At 33.4% G+C, this 19,252-nt stretch overlaps 2 protein-coding genes and 1 non-coding gene across 4 annotated transcripts in view; 2 read left to right on the top strand and 1 right to left on the bottom strand.

Moving 5' to 3' along the window:
* LOC144840155 (SWI/SNF-related matrix-associated actin-dependent regulator of chromatin subfamily A-like protein 1) overlaps positions 1 to 19,252 on the bottom strand; it is a 219,655-nt gene that overhangs the window by 165,449 nt on the left and 34,954 nt on the right. The gene's annotated exons all lie outside the window — the stretch shown is intronic.
* On the top strand, positions 3,308 to 18,918 carry LOC144841486 (ATP-binding cassette sub-family F member 2-like). Of its 2 annotated transcripts, XR_013612030.1 has the most exons (14): positions 3,308 to 3,435; positions 7,378 to 7,549; positions 7,728 to 7,943; positions 8,400 to 8,588; positions 9,003 to 9,270; positions 9,426 to 9,528; positions 10,160 to 10,255; positions 14,077 to 14,196; positions 14,686 to 14,775; positions 15,051 to 15,224; positions 15,516 to 15,644; positions 16,083 to 16,286; positions 16,591 to 18,709; positions 18,745 to 18,918. XR_013612030.1 is itself a non-coding variant. In XM_078697830.1 (13 exons), exons 2-13 carry the CDS (start codon positions 7,453 to 7,455, stop codon positions 16,720 to 16,722), a joined length of 1,818 nt encoding a protein of 605 aa, XP_078553956.1. In that variant the 5' UTR covers positions 3,308 to 3,435; positions 7,378 to 7,452; the 3' UTR covers positions 16,723 to 18,918. The 2 variants fall into 2 exon arrangements, 1 of the variants encoding a protein (XP_078553956.1); XM_078697830.1 differs by having other exon boundaries at positions 16,591 to 18,918.
* LOC144841640 (small nucleolar RNA SNORD89) lies at positions 14,498 to 14,596 on the top strand. Its single transcript, XR_013612047.1, has one exon. It is a non-coding gene; the product is annotated as a small nucleolar RNA SNORD89 (small nucleolar RNA).

Here is a 19,252-nt window from a genome sequence, read left to right as displayed (position 1 = left end):
AAAAATGAAATAAATGAACCTTCTTTATGGTATGTGTGATTTTTCTTTAAAAGATTTGAATAATAAAGGCTTCATATCGAGAAAAAAACATTTTTTTGGCACTTATAATAAATATTTCTCAGAGAAAAAAGCACATGGCTTCAACTTGTAGAACTATATTATCTTGGCATAGGAAGACAAACAAATCCCAGGTCATGAGAGGCTCAACTACAAAAACAAGGTTGAATAGTCTAATTTCGATGATTTTTTAGTAAACAATCTACCGCGTATGGTCGTACGCGCTAGATAGTACGATATTTTAACTACATTTTTTACATGTTTGGTTGGATGTAATGGAAATAAAAAATAGTTGATCTGATGGAATGATATGTAAATAAACAAATACTCAAAAGAATTATGTTTACAGTTCAATTATTTTCAGAATAATAATACATAAAAATGTGTTTACCAATGGACAAATAATCGAGTCAATGACATAGCGCGCATGGTAACGTACGCGAAGTTTACATGCGCCCTCTGTAGTATGTGAAACGATCTATTTTTAGAAGTTTAAGTAGAGATCATCACGCGTCACCACCTCTCACGATGCTCTTTGATCGGCCGCCGTAACTTAACATCGCGCTCATTGTGATAAATTTCTGTTTTTATTTTTGGGGTTAGTGTAGCCTACTCTGTGCATACTAATATACACACAAATATGTCACACAAATAAAATATTGAACCTCTAAAAAAAGGGCACCCTTAAAATTTAGGGGGGGTCCGGACCCCGTGGAACCCCCCTCTGGATCCGCCCCAGGTGGTATACACTGTCTAATGGATGTCTATCTTGAAAAATACAGCATCATAATGTTGAAGACAGACCGATTTTCTTAAAAAATTTAATTTAACATTGAAATAATGTTAAACTTTAGTTTTTGTTTAAGAAAAGATTTCAACGTTGAAAAAAGATTGAAAATATGTAGTGTTTTTAACCAATTATTACGTTTGTTTACCTCCGCCAAGGAGGTATATGTAATCGGTCGCGTGTGTTTGTTTGTTACTTGGCCAAATTGAAAATTGGCCAAGTATGTTGATCTGTTCGGTTTGTGTGTTTGTTACTTGGCCAAATTAAAAATTGGCCAAGTATGTTGGGGTTACCATTTTCAGGTGCCTAATTTAAGATTAGTAATAGTAACCCACTACTCAAATAGTAATCCTCCTTCTAATAGTTACCCACCCTTAAAAAACAATCAAAGAATAATAACCCAGGGTTACAATAAGATTTATGGAATACTTTACTTTATGCATGCTGACTGCCGTGATCTAAACAATAGGTACGCGTTTGTCTGGCGGTGTCCTTTGTACGAATCGTTCGTGCACCAGCTCACTGTATGAGTACGATACACGCGTTAATATCATGTTACATCCAGGGATTTCAAGGTTTAGACCTGCGGCGTTTCTTTCGTATTGTACGCGGCGTACAACTCCATAGGTCTGAACCAGGATCGGCAATTCATTTGCAACTCTTGGAAATTTACAGACACGTATCGCTCGACGTACGCTCATACAGCGAAGAATGTATCGAGTTATTCAAGAACGAGTTTACGATTTTTTCAATTTACGAATAACCTTTTGTGTGGGGCACGTATTTGGAGGATTCAGAGATGAGGGTGAGGTATTGGGCATGTCGGGGATGGGGGTTCGCAGTCGGTTAAGGAGGGTTCGCTGTAAAGGGGGGGGGGGGGGGGGGTCGCCATAAAAAACCCCCCCCCCCCCCTGGCTACGGGCCTGAAAACATTACATGACTTTAAATAAATATATAGAATAGGCAAAAGATCATTGTTACAATTGGTTCCAAAAATCAATTGCATTCGATAGATTTTTGAGTATTGCCAATTCTCCAGTCTAATATTCTGGAGCGCAGGACATGAAAGGACTCATCAAAGAGCACTCAAAATTTGTTTTCCTTTGTAAGATGTCATAGTGTCAAAATTTAGTATGTGTTCTATCAATGTAAAATGTGTTTTATTTAGAACATATTGTGTAAATATGTAGACCTATTGTGCTACTACTAATGGTTTAAGAATGTTGCTACAAGGCCTCGACATTGCAGTGCCAGCCTTATATTTACGGAATGCAGAATTCCTTCTTTTTATGAATTGTTAAGAAAATCAATATATGGCCTGATGGGTAGACTAAATGCAAGCGATGTTTTAGTCTCAACGATTATAAGCAACGTCTTAGTTAAGTCGAAGATACTCTCCATGTGGAATGCCATCCTGAGATGAGGAGTAGTAATTAGTCTTGTTTATTTTATTTCATTTATTTATATGTAATTTTTACTTACTATGGACCAGAGATTCCGAAATAATCTTAATCCTGTATTTTCATATTTATATATATATAAATCCAAAGACAAATTACTGAAAAAATGACAATGCTGTGGGTATCAGTGGCTGTATGAATGTTGGAGTTGGAGAGGCACGCCCTTTGGCGATAGTAGTCTTTGACAGCTTTTATCTCTCCTCAGTTTTATGTTATGTTTGTATTGTCTTTACTGAAAGGAATAAAATAAAAACTAGAGGGTACTCCGAGAGTACAAACCTCCGCCTACTGTAAAATTCCCCTACATAAAATGTCCCCGGAAAATATATATATATTTTTTTACATTTTTTTTTATTAGTTCTAAATGTAAATAGGCTAACTGCACACAAAGTTGTGGATGAGAGTTTGGTGTAATGGTTATGTATCCAGCCTCTCACAGTCGAGATCGCTGGTTCGAGTCCCGCTGAGATTTTTTTTTTAAAATTATTTTTTTATTTCTTTTTTTTTTTGTGGACATTGATCTTTAACCCTGACCCTTCAAAATTTAACCACAATTATATGATGAGTCATTGATCATTGTGGCTAAGTTTGGTGAGAATCGGATAAAAACTGTGGTCTCTAGGCAGTGTAAAATAGTTTTTTGTTAGTTGTGACCTTGACCTATGACCTTTCCCCCTCAAAATTCGAACTCGTCCGAGCTTTTGAGGCATAGATCATTGTGTCCAAATTTGGTGAGAATTGGATAAAAACTGTGGCCTCCAGGCTGTTCACAGACACACACACAAACGCACACACACACACACACACGCACACACACAAACATACAGGGGTGAAAACATAACCTCCTTGGCGGAGGTAATAAAATAATATAAAAGATTGAATGAATGAATGAATGAATGAATGAATGAATGAATGAATGAATGAATGAATAGTAGTAGTACTATGACGTCTGGTGGTAAAAGTCCATCGAATGACGTCATGTCTGCCCACATCCGGCCTTGTTGCGCAATCCACCGCGCCATCCCAACAAAAAAAGCAGAGAGAGTGACAGAATTCTTTTACCTTCCTTCTTCTTTGCGAAAGGTGCACATGTTTTAGGTCTTACACTACAACAAAACCAGAAAATAATAAGTAAGTAATATATATACAAATTTTATAAATAATATTTACAGTTGATTTAACTGTATTATTTAGGTAAAATTATTTACTAATAAGAGTTTATATTAAGAGTTTCAGGTTAGGCCTAGGCCTGTAAATTTGTCTCAATCCGTCTAGCCTAGGCCCTAGTAGTAGGCCTAGGCTAGCTAGGCCTAGCCAGCAGAGTCTACCACCGCCGGTATGTTCATGTCCACACAGCAGGGAATTGATGAATGAGGGTGGTATTTCTCGCTTGTCCGTATCAACTAGGAAACGGCTTGTGGATTGTTAACACTAGGCTTAATTTTTAAATAGAATATATTATTTTATTATAATTTTTAGGGCTAGGCCTAGCCAACCAATCTAGGCCAATTTATTTTCTAATTTAATAAATCTGTCGCGATAAAATCAACATCCATATTTTGTGTGGAGCGCTGCTAGATAAGCTTTTTATTTATATATTTTATAAGTATTTTATTTATAGTAACGTTGGATATCGGTCGCGTTTTATTTTGGTCACGCTAATTTTTATGGGAGCACAAAACATTATCGCCGTTTCTAGTGAAAATGCTCATTATGTTTTAGTTAAAATATAGGAATTCTAATAATACTCCTATTGACATTTTTTTCAAACCTCGATCAGTATTATTTTTTTCTTACAGGTTTCAATGAATTGTAATGTGTTCTTTTAGAAAATCGTTTAAAAATGTTTTTTGTTTTATAGGGACGCCTCAAAATATTTTTTTTAATATTTCACACTTTTTCAATTAAAAAAATATTCTAATATATAGGCCCTAATCATTTTATTCTTTATCCACAAAATTGTATAATATTTGATTTATAGAGATTGATATACTGACAAAATGCGATCCACTAATTAATGTTTTTATATATAGAGCCACCTACTGTCCGACTTCTAAAACAGGGTACCATTTTGGTTCTTTGGTATTTGAAGCCCTCTATCAGCCATATCGACGTACAATGGCCATTTTGTTGTTGTTTAACAACGAAGTAAATGTAGAAAAAAAAAATCATGTGTGACCTTAATTATGACCTTGTATAACTTGCTGGTTTTAGAAGCGACGTGACATTGGTAATGATTAATTCATGAGGAAAAATGATTTGATTATTAAATATTGTAAAAATATTTATAAGTAAACAGTGTCAGATGATTACTGGAACTTACGAAGTACCAAGCCCTGTCCCCTAGTTCCGTTTCGTACCTTTCTTTTATTTCGACTCCAAATTTGTTAACTACAGTACAGAAAGAAATTACTGCTTCGTATCTACGCGTAGGTAGATCGTAGGTCATTTTTCTGTCCTACGATGTATTGTTCGTAGCTTACGATGTATTGTTTGTAACCTACGATGTATTGTTTGTAGCCTACGTTGTATTGTTTGTAACCTACGATGTATTGTTTGTAGCCTACGATGCATTGTTCGTAGCCTACGATGTATTGTTCGTAGCCTACGATGTATTGTTATGATAATTATCTAGGCGCGCCTACGTAGGGTGGTTCGTAGGGTTAGTAAACACCATTGTCATCGCCTTTAGAAGCATTGACAATGCAAACAAACGATGTATTGTTTGCTAATTAAAATGCTATCTAAAGATAGTAGACGTCAATTTTTGTAGCCGCCCTACGCATCAGTTATCCTAATTTGGATGGAAATCCGCCGACGAAATGACATCGGGCCGGTGGACCTCAGCTCACGTAGAGAGAGTCGAGGCTAGCCTGTTTAGGCGGCCTACACTAAAAATTATTTAATCCTACCTTGGAATTCCTACGAATTCTAAAAACAACGACACCTAACCCAACAAAATATATGCAAAACAAATATATATTCCATATTAAGATTTACTCCACGATTTAACAAGAAAGCCCGACCAGAATTTGGAGTGGAAAAAACATGTGAGCAGTTTCAGAGAGAGAGTATTATGTTTCATGTCATGTGACACAAAATCCAGGTACACGATCATATTAATCGTCGTCCGACTGGCAGCCACCCTCTCGTACTAAGTTAAAAAAAACACGTGAACGATTGCGGTAAAGCAGAGAGTAGCGCGTTTCATGCCATGTGACCAAAAAACTAGGTCTGTATTAATTACAGTCTTCTGTCGGCAGTCTTTTTGAGCGACCGATTGAACGCTCTGATACTACAGTATATTTAGAATGAATTGTTTACGATCTTTTTTTCTCGGCATCGTTTCTGGATGGACTAGACGTTCGCTATATTAGTTGGCCTGTTCGTTGCGGTTCACCTGTGTTGGATCGTGTCTCTACGTTTACATCGTGGGAAATTTATATTCGCCGTTGAGTAGGTAAACACGCACGAAGGAAAAGATTACGATTAAAAAATATTATTTATTTTTTAGTAATTTACAACTTGGTCCTCCGCCAGTTAAATTTAACACATTAATTTCACACCTTCTTAATTACTTCACTAAGAACATCGCAGGGTTGTTTATATAGGTTACGAACTCCCTACGAAGTTCAGAAAGTAGCTCATTGAAAGTTGTTTATTGAGGTTACGAAGCCAACAACGTAGCCTACGTTCTATCTACAAAGCTACTTCGTAGGTAAAGTTGCAGTACTTTCTTTCTGTACTGTAACTATAATAAAAGAAACGGAACTAGCGCCTTGATTTTTTTCTACCAGAAAACGAGTTATTTAAAGATTTAAATACAGTACAAAAAGAAATTACTGCTTCGTAGCCTATGCGTAGGTAGATCGTAGGTCATTGTTCTCTCTGAGTGTAGCCTACAATGTATTGTTTGTAGACTACGATGTATTGTTCGTAGCCTACGATGTATTGTTCGTAGCCTATGATGTATTGTTACGATAATTATCTACGCGTCGATGTCTTCGCCTTTAGAAGCATGGACAATGCAAACAGACAATGTATTGTTTGCCAATTAAAATCCTATCTAAAGATAGTAGACGTCTATTTTTGTAGCCGTCCTACGCATCGGTTATCCTAATTTGGACGAAAATCCGCCGACGAGACGACATCGGGCCCGTGGACCTCAACTCACGTAGAGAGAGTAGAGGCTAGCCTGTTTCGGTGGCCTAGGCCTACACTATAAATTATTTAATCCTACCTTGTGGGTTAGCGAATTATAAAAACAATGACACCTAGGCCACCAACAAAATATATGCAAAATAAATATATATTCCATATTAAGATTTAACATAGGCCTTTTAAAATGATTACGACATGTGTAAAGAAAAAGGCCCGACTAGAATTTGGAGGGGAGAGTTTTAGAGAGAGTATTATGTTTAATGTCATGTGACACAAAATCCAGGTACACGATCTTATTAATCGTCGTCAGACCGGCAGCCACCCCCTCGTACTGAGTTAAAAAAAAAACATGTGAAAGATTGCGGTAAAGCAGAGAGTATCGCGTTTCATGCCATGTGACCAAAACAACTAGGTCTGTAGTAATTACGGTCTTGATGGACTGGACGTTCGCTATATTATGTTTATTAGTTGGCCTGTTCGTTGAGGTTCACCTGTGTTGGATCGTGTCTCTACGTTTACAACGTGGGAATTTATATTCGCCGTTGAGTAGGTAAACACGCACGAAGGTAACGATTACGATTAAAAAATATTATTTATTAGTAATTTACAACTTGGTCCTCCGCCAGTTAAATTTAACACATTAATTTCACACCTTACTTCACTAAGAACATCGCAGGGTTGTTTATAATTACGAACTCCCTACGAAGTTCAGAACGTAGCTCATTGAAAGTTGTTTATTGAGGTTACGAAGCCAAACAATGGAACCTACGAAGCCAACAACGTAGCCTACGTTCTATCTACGAAGCTACTTCGTAGGTAAAGTTGCAGTACTTTCTGTACTGTAGTGTTAATGTAGACTATTGGCGCTAACTGTACTTTCGCACCTTACTTATAAACCCAAATTAATTTCAGCTTAAAAAACTGCAAACATAAAACTAAAGGAAGTCTTGTCAGTGTCATCAAGTTTAGCTTCATCATCTTGTAATTATGCCTTCCGAACAAGCTAAACGTCGTCAAGCTAAGAAAAAGTCAGCAGCTAAGCAAAAAGGAGGAGCCCGCAAAGAGAGTGTTATATCATTAAATGGTAAGAAAACTAATTTGGAGTTATTTGGCTAACTGTTGGAGAAATAAATATTGAAAATTACCAGCCTCCTGTTTTCTGGTGGAGAGTGTAGAGTTAACTGAATTAAATTGTTAGAAAGTTTCCCTAAATTTTGTCACATGTTACATTTTTAAGAAAGCTTGTAACTCTTCTCCTGTAGGGGATAGTGAAGTAAATGGTGTTACTAAAAATATAGCAGAATTGGATATAGACACTGGCAGATCCTGTACTGGAGTATTAGCATCCCATGAAAGTGGCCGGGATCTGAAAATTATCAACTTCTCATTGACATTTCATGGGGTAGAACTGTTTGGAGATACTACAGTGGAGTTGAATTGTGGAAGACGGTATGGCCTGATGGGGCCTAATGGGTGTGGTTAGTTACATTTGTTATATTACAACAATATGAATTATGTAGTGTTTTTCAGGATGAATACTTGTAAAGAGTGGGATTGCAATGTCATTTGTTTAGATACTTTTTCCAGAATTAAGCTTGGTAGATAGCAATAAAAGAAGTTTTTTTCTGCATAACATTAGGTACTTGATTGGTAGTCTCATTGCTGCAATTCTATCTGAGCATTGTGAATAAATTAATGCCCATTGTACATTGTTTCGAAGTTAAAATTCCTGATTATAATCAGTTTATTAATTTAGCTTTTTCAATACAGTTTCTCATAAAAAAGGATTTTAGATAATAATTAAAAAAAATAAAATGTAAAAATGTTTATATTACGTTTCTTTGTTGCATAGTTCTTTATTGCCGAAGACATGTAACGTAACAGTACCCCTATTTATTGATTGATTATAACATTTTGTGCTTTGTTTTTCTTAGGTAAATCTACATTCTTGAATGTGATTGGTAATCGTGAAGTTCCTATCCCAGATCATATGGATATATTTCATCTGACTTCAGAGATGAGAGCAAGTGATAAGACAGCTTTGGATTGTGTCAAGGAAGTTGACGAGGAGAGAATTAGACTAGAGAAAGAAGCAGAAGAACTTGCTCATGATGATGGAGATGGTAATAATAAAATCTTTTTATACATAGTAGCAGCATTTCATTTTTTTACTGAAAGACGCAAAATAATCAATTTTGTTTAACCTTCCACATATTTTTCTTTGTTGCTAGAAACTTAAAAAGAATCCCACAAAAGACAAAAAATGACATAAATATTTGTAGTTCCTGGGAAGTATTTCAGTTAACTCCTAATGCATTTCAATCTGTGGGCCACAAGAAACTAAGTATGTGATACAATACTGTACATGGTCAAGTGCTAGATAATTTATGATGCAATTTATCGTATGCAAGAACAATGGCAGGTATTCAGAGTTTACTGGTTATTTTTCAGAACCAGTAAGTTGTTTAATATGTTTTTAATTTTTTTAAATATTAAAATATTTAATTAATTTCCATTTATTTGTTTAAATTATATAGAGGCCCAAGAACGCCTGCTAGATATATATGATCGACTTGAGGAGCTTGATGCGAGCAAAGCAGAAGTGCAGGCTGCTCGTATATTAGACGGGTTAGGATTCACTGCTGACATGATGAATACCAAGACTAAAGACTTTTCTGGAGGTTGGAGAATGAGAATAGCGTTAGCGAGGGCACTTTTTATACGACCGCATATATTACTGCTTGATGAGCCTACAAACCATCTAGATTTAGAAGCATGTGTGTGGTTAGAAGAGGAGCTTAAATTGTGAGTTGGATGTTTTAAATTATTTGTTCATGAGCATTAAATAATAAAAAAATATATATTAAATTATATATATATATGACTATTGGTTGTTTTTATTTCTGGCATGTAACTTAAGTACTGTCAGATGAATATTACTATACTTATTTTTCATTTAGATATAAACGTATACTGATTCTAGTGTCTCATTCACAAGATTTCCTGAATGGTGTGTGTACAAATGTAATCCACATGCATCGAGGCAAGTTTCAGTACTATGGCGTAAGTTTTGTACATTAATAATATTTGATAATGGGGGATTATTTCCCAAAACTATCAGCTTAATAACCTATTGTGTTAATAGTGAATACCTTATATCATACTGCATGACTGTAAAGCTTTGTTTACCAAAATGAGGAAATGACTCTTTAAATATACTCTATATTTAATATTTTGCTTTAATTTTGTTCAATCTGGTGATTACATACTGCTGTCACTGTATTGTTCACATTTAAAGTTTACCTGTCCACTGAACAGTTTTCACATCCAGGCTAAAAGTTAAATATTAAAACATAGCAACTAGCATGGTTGCCTTAAATTTATACTAATTCAATTATAAGGATCCCACCCCCAATTTTAGGTGCAATTCAGATAAAAAAAATTTCAAGGTAAATTCCATTGTTAATGCAATCCGAGCTCACCCACCATATACAACAAGAGGTTATGAATGTAACTTTTGCCATAAATTATTAAATTAGATACAATATTGGTAGTGTAAAAACAATTTGATCTGGTTTCAGTGTAGTGATAGATAATGTTCATTGAAATATTGACCAATAATAAGGCGGTTATTTCCATCATAGAATCTTCCATATGTTTCATATTTAAAAATAACATGTTTTTGTGTTTTTAGGGAAACTATGACCAGTATATTAAAACTAGGAATGAACTGGAACAGAACCAAATGAAACGATACCAACGAGAACAAGAGGAGATTGCTCATATGAAGGTATGTTTGTGACATTAACAAGAACTAGAAAGCCACTCCGAGAGTGCGTACCTCCGCCTACTTTAAAATTCTCGAGTTTGGTGGAAAGGTTATGTAACCAGCCTTTCAACTAGTAATAGTTTCAGTTGACTAACAATAGAACAGAAACGCCAAAAACAAATGGTTGAATTTGAAAAGAAATAGGTTTTTAAAACTACTCGTATCATAAAACCTGTACAGTAAATCAAATTATGTTTTAAAATTACAAATCACAAATTATAACTCTTGCCTCTTGTACAAAAATGAACAAGTACTGTAAAGCGCTGTGGTATGACTTAACCAAGGTATAGTCTTCTTCAGCTCACCTGACAATTAACAGGAAGATCAAGTAAGTACAACAGTTTCTGAAAGAGTTGAAGTTAAGCTAGTTGTGAAAAACGTTTTTTTTTTCTGCCTGGAAAACATCTGAAATTGAAGACATACAATGTCTAAACCAGCAGAAATTGCTACCCCTACTGACATGGCGAATGAATACCATAACAATGGGACTAACAAAGCCAAACACCTACACAACCAAGCTAGGAAAAATACACAAGGTGACATAATCGAAATCGATATCCACACTGAAAGCGATCACAAAGAAAATTACGTAATAGCAACTAAACAAAAAAAACAAATCTTCTCAAGCGTGAACCCCATATTCTTTAAGGATAGTGATGTATGCGAAAGAAATTATGATTTTTTGAGTGAAGAAAAAATATACTTTGCTTTATGTGAAGTAATAAATGGAGATAATCTAATAGGAATACAGAAAATTAAGAACTTTTGGAGAATTTATATCAACAACCGTTCTGACAGAGTAAAGATCCTCTCAACTGGACTCAACATGAATGGCAGAAATGTGCTCAGACATTTTTCTGGTTCAAGAATCCCACCTCACAAAGGAATATATAAATGAGTTCAACTTCCTTTGGGTTTTGGTACATCTTTTAGTAGAGGAGTGTTTATTTTAATAAAAACAAAATCTAGATTATAGATTCCAAAAAATAAATTTCAATTTTTCGACAAAAAAGTTGAGGTAAAGCAAAAGAAGGTAGATTTATCATCTTAAATATAGAATTTGATGGTATTCACCGAATATCAGTAAATGTAGATGTTCTTTCTTCAGACACCTTCAGAAATATATGGATGATTTCTGTGAGGCACAAAAATGTAATTATTGGCGGAGACATGAACTGCATACAAAATGAGTTATACGATCAAAAAGGAAGCAAAATGAAAAACGATACACGACATGGTGTTTGTAAAAAAAGTAAACAAAATTATTGACCCATGTAATCACATAGAACTTATTTCCTCAGTCGATGGGAATTGGTTAAAATTAAAGTCAAAGAATTTGCAATACATTTAGGGAAATTAAAACAAATATAAAAATAGTAAAAAAAGAAAAACTACAAAAAGAAATCAATCAATTAAGTATTGATTGGTAACCAGCCAAAATAAAAAATCAACTTAAAATTAAAAAAGAAAACAACAAAATTAGAAAAAATATATACTTATGAAGCCTAAGGTGCTCAAATCCGGTCAAGAACAAAATGGATAGAAGAAGAAGAAAAAAATTGTAAATATTTCCTGGGGCTGGAAAAAAATAACAGTAGAAAAAGATAAGCTAAAAAAATTAAAAGAGCCAATGACATCATGACAGTTGTTATTGGAATCTCTCTGTATGCTCTTTGTATCTTTTGATGTGTTTTTTCATTATCGTGTTTTTTGATGTTTTTTTTATAATTTTAAGAGCCTTGTCTGTGTACAAACTTCAAATTTTAAATATTTTATATATTTGACAATAAATGCTGTGCAAGCAGCGCATTCATGGTACATATGCTTTAACTACTAAAGATATACTAGCCGAAGAGGTTAACCACTTTGAAGAGTTGTATTCCAATCAAAACGTTAAAACATAAAATTGATAATTATTTAAAATCAAACAAATCACCCAAAACTTTCAATCCCCAAACAACTGTCCTGCGCTGGCAGTTTATCTATAGCCAAAATGGCTAAAGTCCAATTTTTTTATTTAGTTAATAAAGTAGACTTTTTCTTTTTCACTGATATTATAATATAATATTTGCATGTAAAACATCTTTTTAAAGTAAAGTCCTTTTTCACCTTTTTCGTGGGGACACCGCCCGACTCTCTCTCTATTGACACGCATTGTTGCAGTGTGACATCAATACAACAACAATATAATGTCACATGTGTGATTGGCTTGGCAGTTGATGGATGGCTGTTAATTTGTGAAACAAAGCCGTAATAAATGCTTTTGTTTAAATACTGGGCGCCATTATAAACAGGGCCAGGAGTGTTAATTGTGAAATAACATGTTTGTTTTGGGAAAATGTTGTTTAATTTCAGTTATTTTAGTTATAAAATCTCTAGGCCTAGCTAGCCTACAGTAGGCCTATATCGTCCAGATTTTCGGGGGAAATAACCAATTTTCGACTAGGCGGGGATCTAAATAAAAAATCGGGGAAAACCGAAAAAAAATTCAAATTTCGGAGAACTTGGAACCTCTGTCATCTCAACATTCGTTCATTAAAGATGTATTGTTCCCCAAAAACATGAAAAATGAAGATTAATTAAATCAGACTTTGAATATGTTATTTTGTAATTTTAATAAAGTTAATCACTTCCGTAGAAAAAAACCCCGAAAAAATTAATGTTTTCACTTATAAAATGACAAAATAAATGGTTAAATTCAACCAAAAACTCATTGGCTGGCAGCCAATTTGACCATTTTTTGCTTTAAATTACATTTTTTTCAGGTAAATACCCTTTTTTTCGATCCAATTTTTGGTCAAAGTGGATAACTATTAGGTTACATTAAAATGGAATATTCAACAAAAATTTTTTTTAAAATTATTTTTTCAGGGGGACAATACATCTTTAACTATTTTTTTAAATGGACTATAAATTATTGGACAAAGAAACTAAAATAGAATTGTGAAAAATGATGACATAAAAGGCCAGAGCCATATATATAAAGAGTTACGACATTGGATTAAAGTCACGTGATATACAGATCAAATTGTGTCAAACTTGTCTCCATTAATGCATGTAAAGTATAGGAGCAACAAAATACTTTCAATTTTTTCTTATATTTAAAAAAAATGTAATTGCACATTTTATGGTGAAATATCGATGTGCACAGCGTACAGAAGTACTTGCGGCAAAGAATATTGAGCGCGCGTGCGCTAGTACATTATAAAGTTCGATTGATTGATTTTGGAACGAAACATCCCATAACTACGTCCTATTAATAACAATAATATTTTCAATTCATAATGCATGCTTTGATGACTAAATAAAATAATAAAGTGTCGTGGATATATTTGTTCATTTGTCATGCTTTGATGTATCCTAACTTGCATGTAGGCCCTAGCATTTATTTTTTTGTTATTATAAAAAAAATATCTATGTTACCAAATCAATACCATTAATAAAATTAATTACTAAAATAAAAACGAAATCTAAGCATTATTTCATAGACAACACAATCTAAAAATAATGCATGAACTACAGGAAAACGGCTATACAAAATAGACGCGCACACCCCCAGCGTGCGAATTCTTTGACACAAAAATGGCTTCTAATCTTCAAAGTTGTAACTCTTTATATATATGGCTCTGTAAAAGGCTGAATTACAGCGCCCTCTATTACCGAGGGAACTGTGACAAACTCCTGAAGCGAACTATTCTCTCTGTTTATAATTAATATACTTTCAAAGCTTATTGTACATTTTATGTCATTTAATTTTGAACTATTTCAACTTCTTTTTATAGGATTATATAGCAAGGTTTGGCCATGGAAGTGCAAAGCTGGCCAGACAAGCACAATCCAAAGAAAAAACACTGAACAAAATGGTTGCATCTGGTCTTACAGAAAGAGTGTATAATGACAAGGTATAACACATTTTACTTTTAAATTTATATTTACAGTCAACTGCCAAAGAGACACCCTACGGTGATCGATTTTAATGTTAAAATGAATTTTGGTCTTAGTAGGTAAAATTAGTCTAGTTACAAGTTGTTTTGGAAGAGTTTTCAGATCATCCAAAATTGGAGAGTTGGCTGTACATTTTGTAATCTCAACATTCATTAAACTGTTGACATTTGATGATCCACAATGTAATTAATATTTTTGGCAAGTGTGTAGGTAGATTTTGTATCTACAAATTATTGGAAAAACAAAATTTGATTGACTTGTGAGAAATGATGACATAAAAGGCCGAATTACAGCGCCCTTTATTACAGAGGGAGCGGTGACAAAAACTCCTGAAGCGAATATTTCTCTGATTTCACAGTCTTTTGAAATAATTGATAGATCAAGTTCTTCCATTTATTCCTGTCTAGCATTAATATTGATTATCTTAATTCATGTTATACTTTCAGTCGGTGAGTTTCTTCTTCCCAGCATGTGGTAAAATCCCTCCTCCTGTTATCATGGTGGAGAATGTTAGCTTCAGATATGCAGATGATAAGGTAAACTTTTTTTGCACTTGTTAAACTACATTCAGTTGCCTACTTTGTTATGTTCTTATAAATGGCCATTTTAATCACACTTTGTTGACCATCACTTGTTTTTCTGTATGCTTTTGAGATAGTTTAGAAAAAAGTCTTTGGATAGAATGTTGACAAAAAACTGAGTAACAAAATGATTGTTCTACCACAAATTAGAGATTTTTTTAATTCACAGATTTGTAGGTCTATTTTCATATTTTAATTTTTATTGTCTATCTTTTCATTTTTTTATCTAGCCATTTATATACAAGAATTTAGAGTTTGGAATTGATCTAGATAGTCGAATTGCATTAGTAGGTCCCAACGGAGCTGGCAAGTCTACACTTCTTAAATTGATAGTGGGAGATCTATCGCCAACCAGTGGAGGTATACGAAAGAACTCGCATATACGATTCGGCAGGTATCACCAAGTAAGCATGTATTATTTATTTGTAGTGAATATTTTTAATTGTATTTTATTGACAAAATGACATTAGTATATTATATTACATAGCCTATGTAAATGCATTGAATTGGTCAAAATTCCGTCCTCTTGAATATAACTTTTTAAAATTTTTGTTGAATAATTAGGTAGTTTACTCTACCTTGTTAAAAACAAAATTTGCTCTCAATTATTAGCATGCCACCTTTTACAACTGCTTTTAGGATTTTCTTGGATATTATAGGATTTTTAATTTAATTCATTAAACCTTTTTTACCAGCATTTACAAGAAACTTTAGACATGGAAATGAGTGCTTTAGATCATATGCTAAAGGAATTCCCAGATGAGAAAGACCGGGAACAGATGAGGAAAAGTATAGGAAGATATGGGTTAACAGGCAAGCAGCAGGTAAGAACATTTCAATGAGGTTACTTTCCATTAAAAATAAGAATATTCAGTTGAATGCTAATCCTGTGTTGCTGTGCAACCCTTAGCACTTTTTTAAAATGGTATTCTTTATTTTTGTGTAGAAATAAGCGATCCCTCTTTAATAAGTTATTGGCAGCGGGTTTCGTAGTGATGCTGTATTTATGTAATGTGTACAAGAAAGTGTCCACCACCCGAGTGGCTGAGGCGGGAAGGTTGTCCATAAATTGCGCTAATGATAACATTACCCGCCAGTGTAAGCACAATTTGGAGCAGATGTGTAAATTATTTGAGCAGAATGCCAGAACCGTCTGTTAGTGTGTACTCATTTAGTTTAGTACGCATTCAGGATGTTTTGTGTGGCAGATTGAATAAAATTCAAGTCTGAAACATATTTATTGTAACTATTGCTGTTTTTAGGTGTGCCCAATGAAGAATCTTTCAGATGGTCAAAGGTGTCGTGTTATCTTTGCATGGCTAGCCTTCCAAGCTCCTCATCTACTGTTACTTGATGAACCTACTAACCATCTGGATATGGAGACCATCGATGCTTTGGCCGAGGCAATCAATGATTTTGAAGGTGGCCTTATACTGGTTAGCCACGACTTCAGGCTTATTAATCAGGTTTGTAAAAGACAGTTATTTCTGTACTTTTGTGTGTGATGTAGAGGGGTAAACTTGAAGAATGATGAAATTAAAGGCCGAATTACAGCGCCCTCTAATATTTGAGGGAGCCGTGACAAAAACTCCTGAAGCGAATTATTAAATCTGACTTCAAGGCTGACCTGAAAGTTTTAAAACATTTTTGTATAGGTATAGGCAATGCAAGGCTTGTTGAAGAAACAATTGGTGTTGGGTTTGTGTTCGAACAATGTAATGCCAAAATAATTATCTGATATCTTTTAAATTTAATTGACACATCTTTTAGGTTGCCAAAGAAATTTGGGTTTGTGAAAAACAGGCTGTAACAACGTGGAATGGTGACATCATCAAGTTCAAAAGAGAGTTGAAGGCAAGGGTTATGAAAACCAATGCAAAGGTCCGAGTGATGAAGAAATGAGCAGCTCAATGTTTAAACAACTGAGTGGATAAAGGATCCAAAGGTCAACATTACATTGAAGCTCTTTATCATGTTACCTTTGCGAGTTAAACAATTCCAGTATCTATTGTTTGTAGCTTAATGCTGTGAAACAAAAAGAAGTCCAGGTTTCATTATTTAATATTGCAAAGTTTTAAGCAGGAGTCATTATGTGCATGCTGGAAATTGACCCCTTCCTTGTATGTTTCTCAGGTTGTAACTTTAGTTTTTGTATTAAGATATATGATCACACAATTATTTATGATCTGTGGTTTTGTGAAATATGATCAATTTGAATAAGTTAATTTTTAGCTTCCCTTGGATGCTGTTTTTTGGGATATGAATTCTGAATAACTTAGTATGCTTGATTAGTTTAATCTACAATACTATAATATATACAATAAATGTAGATAACTAAGCAAGCCAAGTCTTCAACAAATCTAAAATTTCAAATATGTGCTTACTGCTTTCATCTCTGAACATTATCAATAACTACTGTATTTCTGTTGTGAACGGTTTGACAATTTCTATTGCTGCAGTTGCAATAAATATCTAGCACAAAGAAATGCATTTCTAATATAATATAAAAATGATCTAAAAACATTTAATGCAAATAATAATTAGCCCACCATATGTGAAACCTAGTGTAGGTTTCATTAGGGTGTATAGACTTAAAGGTATACTTTACATTACTCATAAGCATAAGAATATATCTATCAAAAGTATTTGTAATATACATTTTTCTGAAAAGTATAGAAAACTTGACAATTATCTTTAGTTTGCCACTATTTGGAGAAGTGTGTGGTGGACACTAGTTACTACTCATTTTGTTCATCTGCAGGATCAAATTACTATTGATTCATAACTTGTTCAAACTAGTTTTCTGCAGTTTGTCTTGTCTAAACTATGGAACGCCGTTTACGCAACATTTCGATGATATGAATTGAATGGCGCGATATACGAATGAAATGTTTTGATATGAATTGAATGGCGCGATATATGAATAAAATGTTTTGAATTGAATGCTTTGAATTGAATGTTTTGAATGAAATGTTTTGAATTTAATGTTTTGAATAAAATGTTTTGAATGAAATGTTTTGAATGAAATGTTTTGAATGAAATGTTTTGAATGAAATGTTTTGAATGAAATGTTTTGAATGAAATGTTTGAATTGAATTGAAAAAGTCAAACTATTGGTGGCGTATGTCATTCTCGCTTACGATTTTTTCTCTCAACCTCTTAAGCCGGCCGGGTTAGCTTCTTCTCCTTTTGTTATATACGCCAAGTTGTTTGGAATGAATATTAATAATATTATTCCCTTAACTCTAATATAAAAGCAATACTAAAACGGTTTAATTAAAGATAAAACGCATTTTATTTTGTATTTATTTTCAAGCAAAGCAAGAATTAAAAAGATTGTTATTTGTTAAAAAGAGAAAACAATTTTTGTTAATTGATAATGTATGTATAAAAAAATACATAAGTATAATTAATGTATAAGATTATAAAAGAAAGGAAATGTATTAATGATGACATGTACACAAATTAATTAAAGATAAAAACGCATCGTATTTGTATTTTTTTTAGCGGGAATGACATACGCCGCCAATAGTTTGACTTTTCAATTCAATTCAAACATTTCATTCAAAACATTTCATTCAAAACATTCAATTCAAAACATTTTATTCAAAACATTCAATTCAAAACATTTTATTCAAAACATTCAATTCAAAACATTTCATTCAAAACATTCAATTCAAAACATTCAATTCAAAACATTTTATTCATATATCGCGCCATTTAATTCATATCAAAACATTTCATTCGTATATCGCGCCATTCAATTCATATCATCGAAATGTTGCGTAAACGGCGTTCCATACTAAACTAGCACATTTTGGAAAACTTTTCTCACTTGCATTTGCTAATGTAGACTAGGCTTAGACTGATAAATTTAAAACTAATAAAAGTTCTCAACTGAAGGAGTAAGAGTATACGTTTAAGGAATATAGCAGCTAATTTATTTCTTAATGTCTACTTATTTATTATTAGTTATATTTATTACTTTTCATTAAAAATAAAAAACACATTTAAAAATGTTTAGTTTAGTAACTTTGTGCTGCAAGTCTATACTTATATGAAAGTAAAAGTATAATAAATATTCTATATGGTTGAAAATATTTTGTTAAATTTTTTTTAGTGATTTTGAATTTATTTGAATATTTTGAATGGCAGTTTGTGTTCAATAGGGTGTTGCAACAATGGGTGGGGTTCTTGCATTGCATTCTAACACCAAAGTGATTGGATTTAATCGTTATTTTCAGGCTGGTTACTGAAAATTTGACCCGTCTCTGCTGCCAAAAATTAGGATTAATTTATTCACATGGTTATAACAGTTATCTTTTTGTAAAATTCAAACCAAATTATGCAAAGCTGACCTGACATCACTTTCTTTACGGGTAAAAGTATTGAACTGTATGTATGTATCATCCCATTTGAACCAATATGAACA

The sequence above is a fragment of the Antedon bifida genome, chromosome 4, assembly GCF_963402885.1.
Source record: "Antedon bifida chromosome 4, ecAntBifi1.1, whole genome shotgun sequence".
Taxonomy (NCBI): Eukaryota; Metazoa; Echinodermata; class Crinoidea; order Comatulida; family Antedonidae; genus Antedon; species Antedon bifida.
This window is presented reverse-complemented; position numbering and strand designations above follow the sequence as displayed.

Coding starts and splice junctions, on each gene's coding strand:
- LOC144841486 (XM_078697830.1), top strand. CDS start 7,453: ATGCCTTCCGAACAAGCTAAACGTCGTCAAGCTAAGAAAAAGTCAGCA. Junction 9,271..9,425: donor TTAGAAGAGGAGCTTAAATT/GTGAGTTGGATG, acceptor TTTTTCATTTAG/ATATAAACGTATACTGATTC. Junction 14,197..14,685: donor AAAGAGTGTATAATGACAAG/GTATAACACATT, acceptor TTATACTTTCAG/TCGGTGAGTTTCTTCTTCCC.